Consider the following 18,640-nt stretch of genomic DNA (forward strand, 5'->3'; position numbering starts at 1 on the left):
AAAAAGAGAATTCGAAATTTTGTCCCTGACCAGGAAAGTCTAACGTAGCCAAAAAATAAAATAAAATAAAATAAAAATAAAATAAAATAGCGAGGAAATACTGAGCAAGTAACGACTAAAGATTGCTGCATTTCAAGAACGCGCCATCGCTGACTTCGTACTTGGATTGCTCGTCTTATATTTTACATCCATAATATTTCTAGTCTCCACTCTCCTCCAATGGGCAAAATGCTTCTCCGTACGCCTCACATCCCTTGTTTACCACTTTCTAAGAGACATTATAAATCCATAATTTTCGAAACTTTAAGTAGACGATTTTGTTTTCCTTTTTATCTTGTTCTTTCTTTTCTGGATTCTTTCTTCGGAATCACCAAAGTCGGCGCCGAATGGGAGAGTTGAACTAAGAGGGGAGAGAGAGCGTAGCATTTTATTCCACAGGCATGTCGTCGCCGACTTCTAGCCCACCTCCGCCGTCCAATCCAACAGCGCCGCCTCCTTCGACTCCGTCGTCACCGCCTCCCCCGACGGGTGCACCACCGCCTTCTTCTTCCCCGCCGCCGACGTCAGATTCTCCTCCGCCGCCCAGTTCAGATTCTCCCCCGCCGCCGACGTCAGATTCACCTCCCCCACAGCCGACGTCGCCTCCCCCGCCGCCGGAGTCAGCTTCGCCTCCAACACCGACGACATCTCCTCCGCCGCCGGCGCTACCACCTAGTAGTCCGCCACCTCCACCGACCACTTCACCGCCACCGCCGGTAAGCCCATCGCCCTCACCTCCACCTCCGGTCTCTTCCCCGCCACCTCCAGTAACCCCATCGCCCTCACCTCCACCTCCAATCTCTTCTCCGCCACCGCCGGCAACCCCATCGCCCTCACCTCCACCTCCTCCAGCAAAACCGCCAGTCTCCTCCCCGCCACCGCCGGTAACCCCATCACCCTCACCTCCACCTTCACCACCTCCTCCAGCAAAACCACCCGCGTCCTCCCCGCCACCACCGGTGACCCCATCGCCGACTCCTCCGCCTTCGCTCTCTTCTCCACCACCTCCATCTTCCCCACCGCCGCCTGCGGGCTCTTCCCCACCGCCGCCGGTGAACCCATCGACTTCGCCCCCTCCGCCTCACAGATCATCGCCCCCTCCTCCGCTGGCTCCTTCCACCTCGCCGCCGCCGCCACCTCCACCGCCGTCTTCGTCGAAGTCAGTGTCCGTCCCCATGGTAGTGGGCGTAACCGCGGGTTCAGTGCTCGTTCTGCTGGCTCTTTTGGGTGCGTTCATCTTCTGGGGTAAGAGGTCGAGGCATCGCCGGCGAGCCTCCTCGCTACCCAGAGGTATATATATCACTCTTGCTCCCCAATCTCCTCTTGTTTTTTTCCTTCTTTCTAATTTGCAAATAACACATCATGTTTTACTTATCCATAATTGCTTTCCAGAATAGCATATGTGCAATTTATAGTTGCTCTTCAGAATAGCGTATGTGCAATTTACTCTATCCACTTGCTCGCAACAACAAAGATGGCTGTTCTTTTAATTTGCTCTTATTTTCTCAGCTGATCCTTATGATTCAAGACCTCCATATCATTCATCAGTCCAGATACCTTTCTCACCAACGCCACCACCAGCATCTTCAAGGCCAATCAGCAGCAGTGGAGGTTCTGGTTCTTATCTCGGCTCGGAGAACCCACAGCATCTGCAACCACCTGCTATGTCAACTGGCCCCTACACATATGAAGAACTGGCAGCTGCATCTAATGGATTCTCTGATGCTAATCTTCTTGGGCAAGGTGGCTTTGGCCAAGTCTATAGAGGGACGCTAAACGGAACAGAAGTTGCAATCAAGAAATTGAGTGTCGGAAGTAGGCAGGGTGATCGTGAATTCCGGACAGAGATTGAAGTTATTAGTCGTGTGCATCACAGGAATCTGGTTTCGTTAGTTGGATATTGTATTCGTGGTGATCAAAGGCTTCTAGTTTATGAGTTTGTTCCCAACAAAACCCTGGAGTCGCATTTACATGGTACTCAATCTTTTAATTCACTAATTGATGCTATATATGCGATGACAGTTCTTAGCTAGAAATGTAGATGAACCAATGGTGTGTAACTCAGCTCCTTTAATTCATTTCTGCTGTTTATCATTCTGCATATGGTCTCAAAGTTATATTCTTGCTTATAATTTACCTATGAAAATTTTCAGGTAAATAAGGTGAAAAGTGACTCTTTATTTAAACATTGATTTTGTGTAGGAAGTGGTCGACCAACTCTAGATTGGCCTAGAAGATGGAAAATTGCTGCGGGTTCTGCAAAGGGTTTGGCCTATCTTCACGAAGACTGTTAGTTCCTACGTGTTTCTCTTTTTTTTCCTTCAGGATACAACTTTAACTCCAGTTTCATGTTCCGTTTCATAGTTAGATTTCTCAATTTTTAGCTATATATTGAAACAAATGGATGATGTTGCCAATAGAAGTTTCGTTCCTTTTCAGGTCATCCTAAAATTATTCATCGTGATATCAAAGCAGCTAACGTTCTTCTTGATTTCGACTATGAGCCAAAGGTAGGTCGCATGGTTGTTTACTTAGCTTGCAAGAACTTTACTTCTGTCAAGTTTCAATGATCCATTAATGATTTTCAAGTTTCTCAACTAACATGCTACACGTCTTGTTCAGGTTTCTGATTTCGGTTTAGCAAAGTTTCAACCTGGAGATAATACACATGTTTCCACCAGAGTAGTGGGAACTTTTGGGTGAAGCCACTTTCTCGACCTCACAGTTTCTTCTAGTTAAATTTGCTGTATTTTTAGAAGATGAAACTTGTGTCTACCTGTTACAAACTTAGTCTGCCTTTACATGAACTCCTTCCTCCAGGTACCTGGCACCGGAATATGCAAATTCTGGCAAACTTACAGACAGATCTGATGTCTTCTCCTTTGGAGTAATGGTTCTGGAGCTGATTACTGGAAAACGGCCAGTTCATTCATCGGAGACTTACATGGACGGGACTTTGGTTGGTTGGGTAAGTTTCTGAAACTTGACTCCTGAAAATTGTATTCTTCTGCCTTCTGTTACATTACTATATCTGCTGTAGATAAGAAGAGTTTTATCAGTTTCTCAACTTGTCTCTAATGCAGCAAGTACTTGAAAAAATTACTCTGGTTTTTCCCATGTAAACCATTAACATGCTCACTGTGAATTGCTCTCTCGACTTTTTTTGTCATGAACTCCAGTCCTTCCTTGTTTGCAATACTGAACGCATTTAACTAAGAAATTATCAAGGTTACTTCATTTTTATTTGAATGTACTTGCCAGAATATTTCTTCTATGTTCCTTTCTGTGGTATAAACTATAAATCCACCTTTCTTCCAGGTTTCTGTTATACATATATATAGTTATGGATTTCACCTGGAGTTGATGAAAACTCATGTCTTATTTATCAGGCAAGGCCATTACTGACCCGAGCCCTCGAGGATGACAACTACAATGAACTTGTTGATCCGAGGTTGGGAACAAACTACGATCCCTATGAAATGGCACGCTTGGTTGCATGTGCTGCTGCTGCTGTGCGTCATTCAGCAAAGCATCGGCCGCGAATGAGTCAGGTGCCTTGAATTATGTTCCCCATTTTGAGTTTAACATTAAGTGACTTCTTCAAGATGAGATTCATTTCCTTCTACCTTTTACTTGTCCTAATAGATGCGTAGTTTTAGATTTCATCCATCATCTATCTGAAAACCGCTTGTCCTCAGTGTTAAACTATGTGAATTTGGATTCGAGCAGATTGTTCGGTACCTAGAAGGAGAAATCTCTCTCGAGGATCTGAATGCAGGCATGAAACCTGGCCAAAGCGCCATGCAGGGGTCTGGCCAGAATGCCAGCGAAGAGGTAAGAAGGCTCAGAACAATGGCATTTGGAAGTCACGAGTATGTCAGCAGCGAGCAAAGCGAACCGAGCAGCGAATATGGCCAGAGACAATCTGAATCCAGCAGCGGCGTGGATACAGGTGAAATCGAAGTGCAAGTATTGAACAAGCACAGCCAAGGCCTCAGCAGTTGATCGTAGCACTCACATTGACGTTCTATTGTGAATGTAATCCATTTCATCGCTTTTTTTTTTTTCCTATACTTGTGTTCTCAGATGGAGATATAACATCCATTATCATTATTGAAATTACGGAACTTGTGAGTATCTTCATATTGTGTGAAGATTGCCATAAGATCTTTTTGTTCGTTGTATATGACAAATTTTGTTGTGTATATCAATTAATCTATAATTTTTATATTTTGTATTCAATTTAACTGATTGAAGTTTTATATTTTTAAGTAAAAATAAGTATAACAGAATTTAAACCCATGACATAACTTATCTATAAAAATCAATTTAGAACAAAATTTTGTATACTTTATATAAGAAAAATATCAATGTCTCATTTGTATATAGTAACATCTTTTATCACACTAAATTATGTTTTATATCTCTTTAAAAAGTTTCAAAAGATGCAATATTGTCCATTGGACAATTCACAGCTTAGAAAAATGTCAATTTCTCGATATAAATAACGAATATATCACAAAAATGCATCAGAGTGAGAAGGTCATCAGTTAGGAGCGAAAGACGTTCAAAGTAATCACGGTCTCGAAGAAGAGACCAAACCTCATTTGAACTATGCAACTGCTCATCACGCGACCTTTTTCAAAAATTTCGCCACAAAACCTTGCTAAAATATCATAACACAAAGTAAAGAATAAAGGAAATTATGAAGGTGGCCTCATAGAGAAGATTAGATTTATTCCACACGGGATAATTTCAGACATATGCTTGTCATTACTTTTATCTAATCATTGGCCCACAATTTATAAGAACCAAAAAAAAAAAGACTCTAAAAGTAAGAGGAATTTGGGGGGAGGGAAAGGAGACAGGACTCAGAATATGGGTGGTGATATATGAGGATGGTCGGCAAGGCGAATAGCCATTACGACGAACGAGACCAAATCAACCAATCGTCATCGTCCTCTTCGCAATCCATAGAAAGAAAAAGAACTTATCAGAATAAAACAAGGAATAAACAAGGCCGGCACCGGAATAACTAGACCGATAACGACCAGCGGAAAGAAGAATAGCCGTCTTGCAGTAGATAGCGTATCGGTGGAAGGAGAGAGTCGCACTTGTACTTATTTATAGGGATTCCAAAGGCTAGGGCTCGTTTCCAAGGATCAAATGATCACATCACAGCCGTTGGTTATCACATTCTTGGATCGGTCAATTCACGGGTGTAACTCAAGATCCGAACAGACTAGTGGATCCGAAAATTTTGTCATCTTATTCGCATGTGATGTGCCATTCTTTCAATCAAAGACGAAGTCACTGATTAAAAATGTATTTGTATCCTCCTGCTCACAGGGATCAAGGAAGGTCAACACCTGGGCAAGCCCGAGAGTAAGATCTCTCTCCCTTAGTCTCAATTCCCCACGTTGAGCGCGTCCCGCGATCTTATTATTCTTATCCCTTCTCTCCGTCAAAATATCAAATCCTTATTCCCGTCGCTTTACGGCTATTCTACCTCCCTCCGGAATCCCGATATCTCATTCCTCCTAACGCCTTCTCTTATTCTTACCGCTCTCTCTCCGATCTCGACTCGATGCGGTGAGACACGATGCGACGGGAGGAACAGGAAGAAGCCGCAGGGGAGGAGCCGCCGACGCCGCTGCCGACGGATGCTGTAGCCGTAGTTATCACCGGTGGAGGCGCTGAGATGGCCTCTACGACGGGGTCGGTGGAGGAGAAAGGGAAGGGGAAGGGGGAAGGGGAGGCGGCGGTGGATTTGGGAGCGGAGAAGGGTGGTTGCGTGGCGATTGAATTGGGGAAGGGAGGGGATGGGAACTGGGAGGGGGAGAAGGTGTGCCGGATCTGCCATTTGAGTCCGGAGAGGGAGGAGGGGGGAGGACAAGGAGGGGAGCTGATCCAGCTCGGTTGCGGGTGTAAGGATGAGCTCGGGATCGCGCACCGGCATTGCGCTGAAGCGTGGTTCAGAATAAGGGGCAACAGGTAAATCTTTTGCTGTTCTTCACTTTAGATCTCATACTTTGCTGAATGCTGGATATTGTTATGTTGAACGGTTTATTTCTGAATTAAATATTTTTATGATGGCTGTTGATAAATAAGGTTTTATCTGGGATGCGCTTGTCATTTCTACGAGAAATGACAAGCCCTTTGGAAGTATTTTTGTTGAAGAAATGTTAATTGATTTCATCTTGGATTCAATGGTGTGATTTCGGCTGAAAGTGAGAACCTTATTGTTACACAGCTAAATGAAGTTTTGACGATGATATGTAATCGACCTTCTTTAACCACTAAGAATTTAAAAACTCACAATTCGTTCCCAGAGAAACAATAGAAACCATCACTGCATGAGTTTGGAGGGCAACATGCACCTCATTCCATTGTTTTGATAAGTTATGCTTGTGACTCGAACTTGTGCAGCCATGGCAAACCTTGCCATCAGGCTATTTGATGCCTAAACTATGGGTAGAACAAGACGGTATAAATGCTGATTTGCTCCTTTTATTTTGGAAAGAGAAAAAGGGTAGTAGTACGATTGGAACATGTAATTTATTCTTACCAGGCACAGATATTGACTCAAAGAATGAGATGCATTTGCTTTCAGTACGGCAATATGGTGAGGTCTCTATTATGGGGAGAATTAGATTGTCAAAAGGGTCAAGAGAAATTAGTATATCTGTATGTATCTGGCCTGAGGAAAAGACTATTTATCTTCGTATCTTGTAAGAAGAGAATGAGTTACTAGTGGCATAGAGTTTAACCAAATACAGAGTCAGATTGACATAAGACTTGTTGTTTAGGATTTTACTCCTCTTCCATACCTTGCCTTAAATTATATAGTGTTTAATTTTACCCAGTGCTAGCCCTTGGTAGTTGGTACGAATCATAAACGCATCACCTTACCTACCAGGTTACCAATCTTTTACCTAATGACTCACTATCAATTAAACCGAAGTATCAGTTGAACACACTGTTTTGAATTGTGATATCTCATAAATGATAGATCACTTTTGGCATAGAATACATTGTAACTCAATTTCGTGGTGAGGAAACAAAACTTTCCTTTTCTTGATGATTAAAGTTCCATGAAATTGGCAAACAAACCATTTAAATTATCGTAACCATCTTATTCTGTAATTAAGAATTAAGAATCTTATTCTGTAATTATTTCAGTTTGGTCTGTAAATCTCTTTTTGCCTTTCCATTGCATATAGGAACATGTCCTCAATAGATCTGGGAGGCGTCAACATTTTCCAGTTTTCTGTTCAAGTTTCCTTTAGAAAAGTAATTGCTTTTTATCTTCCTCTGTTGTGGTACCTTCAATTTGGGCTGGAATATTTTGAGGCACTAAATTGAAGTCAACATCCATACTAAGGCACCATCTTATCTAGCCAATTATAAGTTGCAGTGATTGAGAAATCTCATAGCTCTCTTAATGTAGTTTAGGTTTCCTCTATCAATTTCAAGCAAATGTGTGAGCATGCGTAGGAGTTGCTATTCTCATGTTTTTAAGTGAATGTATCCTCTTTCAATGATGATGCAGGTCTTGTGAGATTTGTGGTTCAAATGCAAAAAATATCACTGGTCTTGAAGATGGCAGATTCATGGAGGAATGGCACGAAAGAAGAGTGTTGTTTAACAGAAACTCAACTGAGAGAGGAGGTTGCTGGAGGCGTCAACCGTTCTGTAATTTCTTAATGGCATGCCTAGTAATTGCATTCATATTGCCATGGTTCCTCCGTGTGAACATGTTCTGATCTTTACCACGACCATCTGCCATGGAGAATTTGAGGTTAAAAGCTTCCAACCATGGCTACTACTCTAAACAGGCAATTTATGTTTTCTTATGCAGCTTGGATATGCTCGTGGAATCGGATCGTTGCACATAATTTCGTGCATATTTCTTCTCGGAACAAGTAGACTTAGGGGATTTGCTTCAGATAGGGATTTATAGTGCATGTTGATTCACCAGGCTTCTCACAAGGCTTGTAATTCTTATCCATTCTCGTTCGATCATGGTGGGGGCTTCTGGTGTGTGTGATGTGAGGTAGACAACAGCGTGATTACACTTGATTTTGTTCTTTTAGTTACTTATGTTGGTGTAAATTGAGTTACTATTAGATACGAAGTACACAATTTCTTCCTTTCCTCCTCCCCCCTCCCCCCTCTTTCTTTTAAAACTTGCCCTTTTGTGTGTGTGTTTCTTTTGGAGCTCATACCGATGGCTGTTTAATGTAAATACATGGCATCATTTGTTGAAATTTGGTGTATTTGACTTGAAGGCGAGCTGGTTCCCTTGATTAGTAATTTGAGCAGCTCTGGAGAGAAGTCTGCGAACGAGTTGCGGTTTGGTTGTCACTCATTTTTTGGTTAGTAATATTTACAGAGAAAAACAATGCTATCTACAGAAAAACAAAAATACTATTCTATAAATATATATTTATTTTTCAACGGAGTAACCTAACGGGATTAATTGAGGATTTAATTGTCATTTCATTTAAACAAAATTGTGTTTGCTCTGTCATTAGCATATCTTTCTCTTTCTCTGTACTCATTGTTGCCGCCAATTTTTGAGTTCCAAGCAAAACCACACTATTATATACATTTCTATTGAAGAAGAATTTCCTCATTTTGAGAATGATCGTGAAGAAATCAGGCCTAATTTTCTTTCGTTTGTTCTTTTCCTCTATTGAAAGAAAACCCTTTTCAATATATATTGTGAGTATGTTTGGAATTGGCATAAGGGATGGATGAGCTCTCTTCGGTGCATTTAACTTTTCACCCAACGGCGACACACCAAATTTTCTATAAAATTACTATAAATATTTTTTAATTTAACATAAATTAAGTTGATAGAATATATACTGAGAATAAATTAATAATTGAGTTAGTATATAATATAAAATTATCCTGACAGATCGGTGAACAACTAAATGTTCACAGGAGTTCCACTAACACTACACCAGGGGAGATGTTCGTATTTCTCTAAAGATAAGCCCAGCATTAATTAGAATAAGTGCGAGGACCACCGTTTAGTTCCATCCGCCCTGCGGATCAATGGAGCCCATCTGGTCTACGAAGCTCCAGCACAAGTTTTTTTCCAATTTAATGACAAACCTACCCATCTCATTCCTCTTCGTTAGTCGTTGCCAATAAATTACCTCTTTATAGGGATACTCTTGTCATTTCGTACGATTCGTCTCATTCATATCAAATGCGGGCCTAATTACGATCCTTTGGTCCATATAAGAATCCTCTACCTTTAGTTATATTTAGGAGTAGTACATTTACCCAGTAATTAATTAAGTACCGGTGCTCAGTTAATTAGTTAGTTAAAAGAACACATTGTGTATCGATTTAATCGAAATACTATTAAATCTCAATTATTAATTTTTTTTTAAAAGTTAAAGAAGCACTGGCTCAAGATTGCTAAGAATCATGTCCGATAAGGCTAATCCCCATTAAAGCAACATAAGATATATATATATATATATATATATTCTAGCATAAAGTGGAGACAAGGAAGCCACGTCTATCATGCAAACTATGGCTCACGTAGAGCCTCATGTTGACATCTGGCTTTAAGAGCGGCCGATCCACTGCAACACATACTGCACGAATCCCTTCTTCATGACAGTAATATTGTGGCATATGCAGTTGTTGGATTTGGGCAGCCGTCCATAAATTCGTGATCATCTTGATCTAAATAGCCACACCGTAGCTAAAGCCGGCCATGGCTGGAGCTTCATCAACAGATGGTGCAGTACTGATGGGGGATAAGTACAGGTCTCACTTGGTAGGAGAGGGGGAGAAGAACACCCAGTGGAGGCACGGCTCCCCTCCCACCTATGATCTCGTCAACCACCTCTTTGAGAAGGAAAGAACCAAGGTATATCAAAGATAAAAATAGTTGGTTTTTTTTCTCTTTTTTATATCCATCTTTACATATATATATACGTATCATGCATTAGTTAACTATGCATGTCGGTCTTTATTAGCTTTTAGTTTGGTTGATGTTTGAATTTCTTGGTAGTCGTTTGGATGTACGCGTTTGTTTTGTTTACTGTAGGATTAGGGGGTATAAATAAACATCCACTAGGCTGGCCTAGTGTAATTTTGGGGTAAAATTACTACAAATTTTGTCCAGCTCTTCTCTCACAGCAACCCCAACGGACTTCTTCTTGTAACACCCACAAACTTGAGAGTCAGTCACCATCTCTTTACGTTCCTATTATCTCTTACCTTCTCTGTAACCATCGTCAATCCACTCCATTTCTCCATCTCTCAGTTGCTCCTTTTCTTCTACCTCTCCGCCTCCTGCTTAAATTCCATGCTGCCCTCCAATACTACAAAATTAAGCATCATCTCCTCCCTTGCATCCTTCTCCCTCTCCCTTCCGATGGAAAAAGCGAGAGCAAGACAACTAGTGGAAAACTTTGGCCTCTACTCCATGAGAAATCTCTGATTGTCTTCTATAAAGACGAGTCCACGACCACCAACCATCAGAGACACATATTTGACGGTGCTCCGAGCGATCTTGACGCGCTCCGGATAACATGTGAACTGATTCCTAGTCCTAAACATATAAAAAAAAATGATATAATTACTATCGACTAATTTCTACGTATAGTAATCACTTGGCTAATCATCTAAATTCTCTTATTTTTCGATACTAGATTTTAAATTCATATTATGAGCCTTTAGGTCTTAGCGTGAAATATTCATATTAGTCATATATATTATATTATTATTTCATGAGCTTAAAATTAACTTTCAAACTGAGTTTGATCGAGTCTTAATCAAGTGGAACTCCATACTTCAGCCTTAATACCGAAGCTTTTTTTCTTTTGGAGCAATGATTCCATACTAATCAATTAATTATTGAAAATAATTTTCATCCTTGATAGATTAAAGGATATATAAGACACTTAACATATGTGACTAGATTAATGGATAAAAAATTAGAATTTAAGTATTTTTTTATTGTTTATTCTTATAATTTAGAAAAGTGATCGGTACTTTCGGTTAATTTTAGTTAGTATCATTTAATCTCAACCGTTCGATTAGGAGAAAGAAATTAATAGTTCTTATTAAATTATTTAACTATTTTTTAAAAAATATAAATATTGACGTTTTTCTTTTTGGATGATTCGAACTTTCACGTGCATGACTTAACATAATTAATCCCCTCTTCCCCCAATCTCGTTTTTCTTTTTCTTTTAATCCAAATTAAATGCTCTTCCGTCTCTCTCGAAGTGATAATCTCATGTGCGAGATCTCTCTTCTATCTCCTTCTCCCACTTATTTAGTTATTTTATGCGGCATTGGGAAAGTGGGTCTGATTTTTAATCTGTAGAGGGAGATCACGAGGAGCAATTGACGGCTAATATTTGATTGAGGGATATACGTGCAGTTCTACCGCGGCAGCGACTCTCCGACCGTGGATCACGAGTATATTTATAATGTTAAAAGTCAGAGGTATGTCCACATGGATGATTTATATTAATAATATTATCTATAGACCTTAACTCGAGAAATATAAATAGTATTTCATAATGAGCAAATTAAGGAGCCGATAATATCACATCAAACTTACATGCAGCACTCAGCAACTTATTATATATAATCAAGCCCCAAACTCATCTTGATTGCCAAAGTTAAGCATCCATCTAAGCTAGGCAATGGGAGATAAGTATAGATCTCACTTGGTGGGAGAGGGGGAGAAAGGATACCCGATGGAGGCATATGGCTCCTCTCCCACCTACCACCTCGTCAACCCTCTTTGAGCTAGAGAGAACCAAGGTGGAGGATTTTCTCCTATAGAATTATGCATTGATGTAGGAGTTTTAAGGGGCATCCGACCACATAAGAAGTTGAGAGTTATAATCAAATAAGATATTTTAAAAGATTTTGCATGTAAAAGACCCTAAAATAAATTAGTCTCGCGCTCATTTTAATTATTTGAAAAGCATGCACCAGTGCTAAAAGAACTAAGACGATAGATCTCATAACTTCTACTTGATACGTTCGATCTTGTGCAGGAATGGCCTAAAGGGTCATTAGAAGAGGTAGTGCAAAACGCCATTAAGACATGGGAGATGGAGCTCTCCCACAAGACCAACCTCAATGACTTCAAGTCCATCAACCCGACCAAGTTCAAGTTCATAGTCAACGGCAGGAAGGCTCTCTCCGGCGACGAAACCTTGGCGCTCGGCAGCTACAATGCATTGCTCCAGAGCTCCCTACCGGAAGCTTTGCAGTGCTACAAAGCCAACGTCGAGACCTTTGAGTCGTCGCACGAGCTTTTCCGGTCGGCGTTTCCCCGTGGGTTTGCATGGGAGGTGGTCAGTGTGTACTCCGGGCCGCCGGTGATCGCGCTCAAGTACCGGCACTGGGGTCATATGGAAGGGCCTTACAAGGGACATGCACCTACTGGAGAGATGGTTGAGTTCTACGGAACTGCTGTTCTTAAGGTATATGTATCTCTCAACTCTCTACTTAGTACCTTAGGTTTCTCACTTTATTCATATAATTAAGCACTATAAGGAGCTTGGTTCAAAATAATATTATCACTAGATATATATATATATATATATATATATATATATATATATATATATATATATATATATATATATATATATCTGCTATCTAACGTACGGTTTAACAGTGGAGTTATAGCATGTAAAGCCTTGAACTCCTTGCAAATAAATGTGCATGGTTCATAATAGATTTGTTGGCAGGTGGATGAGCAACTGAGGGTGGAAGAGGTGGAGATCTACTATGATCCAGGAGAGATGATGGCAGGGCTTCTCAAGGGACCATTACTTATTTCAAAGGAAGAATGTAAGCAGTCCTCTGCTGATGAGGTCATTGATGCCTTATCTACTCTTTCAACTACTACAACTGCCACTACTCCTCAAGAATGCCCATTTCTCAAGAGAGAATAGCAATGCATGTATGCATGCATTAATGTATTGGTCTTTATCTTTACATGCATATACTCAGTTAATTTGATCATGAACAATGTTGTTTGCTTTATTGGGAACCTTAATTAAATTTGACCATGGAAATTAACGTTTGGTATTTTAGAATTGGGATGCTTTTTGGGGGATTTTTTTTTAAAAATAAAACCCAATATTTTAGTGAATTTATTATTAACACCCGTTTTTCAGCTATTTATTATCCAACACCTCTTTTTATTTCTAATCTTTATATCACATTCTAGGTTAACTTAAACTAACCAATATATAATAAAAAAGTATATAAATTAACAGTGATATACACTTGTTTATATATCTTTTAAAATACCCCCAAAAAAAAAAAGGAAAACTTTAATGATCAGTTTTTCCCTTTTATTTAACTTCTAAAATACCCCGCCTTAAAATACCAAAATAACAATAAGGTGTAATATGAAAATTATAAGCAAAATGGAAGAATTAAATCACTAAAATGTAGTGTGTTACTTAAATCTTTTCCTTTTATTTATGTATTGAAGTAAATATATTAATATAACTAGATTTCAAGAACCATCGGTCCTTCTTTGGATCTATACATAGCCCAATTAAAATTGATTGTTGGACCAATCTTTGGGATTAATAGTCCTGTCCTTGGCCCATGCTTCATCTAAATTAACAAATCAATATTTGGACGGTAAATATGTAATTTCTAATTAGTACTCCAAATGGCAAAAATAGAAGAAGTAATTAAGCATGCAAGTATACATATAAATATTTTTTGTTTTCTATTGTGTGGCATTCCACTCACTAAAAACCTCATCTAAGATTCTTGTATGCGATCTGAGCTCCTAATTAAACTCTTTAATTAGTAAACCAATCAACATGATCCCCAAGGGAATTATCTAATCTTTTATTAATCTTAAGACATAGTTTGCTTAGTGGGCTACCTCAATCAATCAAGCCATTAAATGTTTGGAAAAAGACAGCTAATAAAAAATCCAAATGCAAACGCAAAGATGTCACTCTCAACGTTATAAGTAATTGGGTTCCAAGGCTAGCAGCCTTGCTGTGTCCAATTAAACCTAATTCTTTTTTAAAACAAAATTAAACCTAATTCCCTGTAGGAAAAGAAAGTTTCAACGATTTATTTTCATAATTAGAGAATTTTATGAAAAAGCCCCTATATCTTAAATATTATTAATAATATCTTAGTGTATGGATCTCTTTGCACATCCTAAAATATGTGAAGTACTATTACAAAATTGAGTATGACCGATTAATTTACACAAGAGATCACTATTGTTGCTCTTGGGTCTTACAAATTTATAATATATATTATGGGTCAAAATTCTCTATGAGTTTAGAATAATATTTGATGAATTTTCTATCAATTTTTTTTAGAAGGTTAGCCCTAATGTCTAACTTTACAGTGAAAATGATTTATTTATTTATCTAAAATATGATTAGGCTGAGATCTCATAATTTATTATACAAAAGAGTTACAGTCATTTTTAATTTAACTCGTCTGTACAGTAAGTGTTGGATAAGTATAGGCAGCATAAAGAGATATCCGATTTGAAACTAAATAAACCTAAAAAAGAAGCATTGGCTAGCTAATATATCTTGATATCCCAGAGAGATTCAATACCGTGTTACGGCTGGATTGCAGTACTTTTCAACTGCTGACGATTGAATCAAGGTTTAGAGAGGGAGGGAAGCTTCCAGTGATTCAGATAAGTGGTTTGACAAAAAAAACTAAGATATTTTAAGCCTATTCGAGAATAAGTCAAGGATTAGGGGAGGAGGATAGAATAAAGAAAGGGAGCAGGTTTGCGATGGTAATAACTCTCCATTTCCACCTCCCAAACGAATAGAATAATGGAAATGATTAATGAAGAGGTGCAGCAGCAATCCTGGCAATAAACGGAGCAGGAAACCTTCCATTTCGATTACAATATATAGAACCAAGAGATGATACCGCCATCATGGAAGCTTCTCTTTGGCTAGCTAAAATTCTCCATTGTGGCTGACGTGGCCAGATGGGATTCGCTATGTGGCACGAACTTCTACGTTTTCGTAGGCCCAGCACGATGGAAGTAGATAAGGGCGTAATGGTGTAAGCTTACAATTAAGTTTTCTTTTACAAATTACCCCCTATATATATATATATATTAAAGATTTTATAACTCCATCCCCCTCTCTCTTTTTTTTAAAAAAAATATTTTTGGAGAAAATTCAAGTGAGTCGAACATGGATGATGTGCGAACCATCTATCACGCGCATGACTTTTTTTTCTAGGATTGTGACTTGGAGCTCCAAAGTAACCCATCAAGGGTCATATCTATACATTTTCTTCTTAAACGAGTTAGTCATATAATAAATGTCCTGATGGACGTTAATATTCTAAAAACAATAGAAAACAAACATTTACATAATTAATTTCTCCACAAAAAACAAAAAAATCTGCGAGTCTAAAAAGATCTGTCAAAATTACGGTTTCACCCCTGGCACATGGAGGCCGTGCAGAGCATATCTAGTTTAGCTATTGGCGAGAAAGGAACGTTTTTATTTTTATTTTTGGGTCTCTTTTTTAATCCAAATTAAATGCTCTTCCCTCTCTCCCTCGAAGTGATCATGTGCGAGATCCCTCTTCTCTTTCTCCCAGTTATATATGTACACTTAAACTTACCTCTATGGCATTGTTATAATATTATATTCGAACAACCACTGTATCCATATGGGAGATGAAGGATAGGTGGGGAGAGGGGGGTCGTTTTCACAACTTTTTATTGTTTAATCCCACTATGTGCTCCCATCTCCCCCTCCACCTTTCTACGCAAAAAGAGTAATAATTCAAACCTATAAATGAAGAGACATTATAGTTTATATATGGACTAAAATAATAAAAGTTTATATATAAGATAGATATAGATGGGAGCAAGGACTACTAGAACTGCCCCATCCGTGTCTCCATTCGTCCCCAGTCCCCACCTTCTTCTCCACCCCTTAAAAACTTCGCATCAGCCGGCTTTGTACCTTCTCCTATCTCTCCGCCCGCTCTGTTATCTCCTCTCTCTTTTTGCCACTTTGCCCCCTTTTTGTTTATTTTTTCTTTTCTTTGCTTTTCCGGTACGGGGAAAGTGGTTCTGGTTTTAATTTGTAGAGGGAGATCACGAGGATCAATTGACGGCTGGGATTTGATTTAGGGAGCTTTGGGATGTCCAGATCAGAGATCACGGACGGCTACTGCAGCAGCGACTCCCCAACCGTGGATCACGAGGAGGTGGGCGTTTCCCCGGACACCCAGGTCGGGGTCCAGTCATCGGCCGCTGAGGGGAAGCAGAATCACCCCCTGCCCTCCCCTTCCTCTCCCTCGGCGAAGCGAAGGTAGTGAGTCCTCCTCCGCCTAGGCTTGGAAGTTGGAAACTAATAAAAGTTTCTCGGAATTAGAATTTATTAAAAGTGTTTTGTTGTTGTTGTTGTTGTGGCTTCTGTGTTAGTCGGCGGTCGGTCCAGAAGCGGGTGGTGTCGGTGCCGATTGCTGACGTAGACGGATCACGGCCGAAGGGTGTCGGCGAGGGAGCTCCCCCGTCGGATTCGTGGGCGTGGCGGAAGTACGGGCAGAAGCCGATCAAGGGCTCCCCCTACCCCAGGTAATAATACCATTTAATTTCTTCCACCCACCTAAAGTATTACGCGGGGGCGGCCGTCCTCATGGAGAAAAGTATGTGAACGTCCGCAGGGGATACTATAGGTGTAGCAGCTCCAAGGGGTGCCCCGCACGGAAGCAGGTGGAGCGCAGCCGCGTGGACCCCACCACGCTCGTCATCACCTACTCCTTCGATCACAACCATCCGTGGCCCCTCCCCAAGATCCACCACCACCACCACCACCACCACACGACTCCTAAAGCACAAGCCCCGCCCGTGGACGATCCGCCGGCCCAGACCAGTCCACCCGAACCGGCGTCCACCGAATCGGAGGAGAAGTTCGCCGATCTGATCGCCGCGGAGCCGGCGCTGATGATTGGCGAGGACTTCCATTGGCTGTCCGTCGTGGGGTCCCCGAGCTCCACGTCGCCGCCCGCAGCCGCGGAGTCGCTCCTCTACGGTCCCATCTTCGGCGCGATCGACGCCGCTATGCGGCTCCCCGAGGAGTGCCGCTCCGAGGAGGGCGCCGCCGAGGAGGACGCCCTCTTCGCCGGGCTCGGCGAGCTGCCCGAGTGCGCCGTAGTGCTCCGCCGCGGAGGCTTCGGCCTCGCGCCGGCGCCATGGTGCAGCTGACCGTCACGTGCGTGGAGGTGTGTGGATTTTTTTTTCTTCTTCCAGCCGTCCATCTTGCTGAGACCGTGTCGTGCGCCGTACGATTCTGATTCCTCCCTTTTCTTAATTTTATTTTCCCAAAACCTCCCTTCGTTTTCTCCTCGATATTTGACGTATATATAATGGGCCTTTTTAAATTTTTTTTTTCCCTTTTCCATTTTACTCCCTATTTGAATAAGATATTCTTTTTTTTGTTTAATTTATTCGGAGAGGCACACAAAATGACAGAAAGCGGAATTAAGAAAAAGATAGGGGTGGAATTAAAAAAAAAAAAGAGACTACTTATTTGGGATTGGTTCGTCTTATATAGAGATTGGTAGTGTGAACACAAAATGCATAATGGGAAGAGCCGCCCTCGTTGTTTTTTTCGGAGTGGGGGCCACGTGGATCCAGAAAAGGACAGCGCTAAAAAAACGATTGCAGAATAAATATTCCAAGCATTTTATTCATACGTGGATAGATATGTCATCATGCATGACGGATAGACGTGTTTATCGTGTCCATTGTCGTCATCTTACACCTAATATATGCGGACCCTATTACGATGGCAGAATAAATTTGAGGATAGTACTACATCAGGACCCATCGTCGCCAATTGGGTTCCCCGCTAAATCTTTTCCATGGTACTATGCTTCTAATCCCTTTCAAAAATAGCACTTCTTAGAGTAGTACCTCGTAATTCCCTCTATTCCACTTCTACAATAGTTATCACTTATCAGTAGTAGCTTCATTTCCTATCCATCCTCCAAATCCCAATTTGGGTCTATGTGCTATCGCATCAATCGTCATGCATGTCTTTTGACCTTCAGGCGCCATCGATTCAAGCTTCAGAAATTGTTGGATAAAGTAGTCTGTGGAAAGATGCAGGAGTTTACCTATTCCATTTGTCTCATACGATTTCTTGAGAGAGATGTTTCACCATCTGTCCACGTGAGGAGTTGGAAACATTCAATAGTGTTCTTCTCTTGGCAAGAGGAAACTTTGATATTTCAAGTCCTGGATCCAATTGAAATTTTGGCAGTATCTGCTTTAGGATGAACATTAATTTCTGCAACACATAGGCCACTAGGAATCTGTGATCCCTCACGTCATAACGATTTTATAAATAGATGTAGCTTAAGGGGCAAGATAAATATGCTATGATTTGTATTGTTAATGGAGAGATTCTAGCTTGCTTCCAAACTTGCATAATTTTTTGAGAGCCTAAATAAGTGATTCATAAGCCTCGTTTCCTATGTGCGCAATTACTTGTACTTTTTAACAATATTATAGAAACGAGTAAACAAGGTGTCAAGTGTCAAATATAAAATA

The 18,640-nt window shown here is 40.6% G+C and overlaps 4 protein-coding genes and 2 non-coding genes across 7 annotated transcripts; 4 read left to right on the top strand and 2 right to left on the bottom strand.

The window, feature by feature from the left end:
* The first annotated feature begins 291 nt into the window (after positions 1-291).
* LOC140797608 (proline-rich receptor-like protein kinase PERK15) lies at positions 292-4,267 on the top strand. Its single transcript, XM_073151201.1, has 8 exons — positions 292-1,329; positions 1,549-2,013; positions 2,242-2,328; positions 2,479-2,549; positions 2,662-2,738; positions 2,860-3,007; positions 3,429-3,590; positions 3,769-4,267. The coding sequence occupies exons 1-8, from the start codon at positions 441-443 to the stop codon at positions 4,042-4,044; spliced, it is 2,175 nt and encodes a 724-aa protein (XP_073007302.1). The 5' UTR covers positions 292-440; the 3' UTR covers positions 4,045-4,267.
* Positions 4,268-4,577: 310 nt separating this feature from the next.
* Positions 4,578-4,679, bottom strand: LOC140798349 (small nucleolar RNA snR60/Z15/Z230/Z193/J17). Its single transcript, XR_012110824.1, has one exon. It is a non-coding gene; the product is annotated as a small nucleolar RNA snR60/Z15/Z230/Z193/J17 (small nucleolar RNA).
* Positions 4,680-4,906: 227 nt separating this feature from the next.
* On the bottom strand, positions 4,907-5,000 carry LOC140798351 (small nucleolar RNA Z43). Its single transcript, XR_012110826.1, has one exon. It is a non-coding gene; the product is annotated as a small nucleolar RNA Z43 (small nucleolar RNA).
* A 335-nt stretch (positions 5,001-5,335) lies between these two features.
* On the top strand, positions 5,336-8,309 carry LOC140797610 (uncharacterized). 2 transcript variants are annotated; one of them, XM_073151204.1, is made up of 3 exons: positions 5,340-6,033; positions 7,592-7,734; positions 7,901-8,309. In XM_073151204.1, the coding sequence occupies exons 1-3, from the start codon at positions 5,642-5,644 to the stop codon at positions 7,966-7,968; spliced, it is 603 nt and encodes a 200-aa protein (XP_073007305.1). In that variant the 5' UTR covers positions 5,340-5,641; the 3' UTR covers positions 7,969-8,309. The 2 variants fall into 2 exon arrangements, with proteins under 2 accessions (XP_073007304.1, XP_073007305.1); XM_073151203.1 differs by having other exon boundaries at positions 5,336-6,033; positions 7,592-8,309.
* A 1,371-nt stretch (positions 8,310-9,680) lies between these two features.
* LOC140797135 (pathogen-related protein-like) lies at positions 9,681-13,142 on the top strand. Its single transcript, XM_073150398.1, has 3 exons — positions 9,681-9,937; positions 12,090-12,521; positions 12,792-13,142. The coding sequence occupies exons 1-3, from the start codon at positions 9,782-9,784 to the stop codon at positions 12,996-12,998; spliced, it is 795 nt and encodes a 264-aa protein (XP_073006499.1). The 5' UTR covers positions 9,681-9,781; the 3' UTR covers positions 12,999-13,142.
* Positions 13,143-15,896: 2,754 nt separating this feature from the next.
* Positions 15,897-17,528, top strand: LOC140797136 (probable WRKY transcription factor 65). The gene is made up of 3 exons (XM_073150399.1): positions 15,897-16,394; positions 16,508-16,660; positions 16,750-17,528. The coding sequence occupies exons 1-3, from the start codon at positions 16,225-16,227 to the stop codon at positions 17,288-17,290; spliced, it is 864 nt and encodes a 287-aa protein (XP_073006500.1). The 5' UTR covers positions 15,897-16,224; the 3' UTR covers positions 17,291-17,528.
* Positions 17,529-18,640: the final 1,112 nt, after the last annotated feature.

The sequence above is a fragment of the Typha latifolia genome, chromosome 11 (assembly GCF_019914945.1).
Source record: "Typha latifolia isolate L0001 chromosome 11, TyphaL0001v2, whole genome shotgun sequence".
NCBI classification, from domain to species: domain Eukaryota; kingdom Viridiplantae; phylum Streptophyta; class Magnoliopsida; order Poales; family Typhaceae; genus Typha; species Typha latifolia.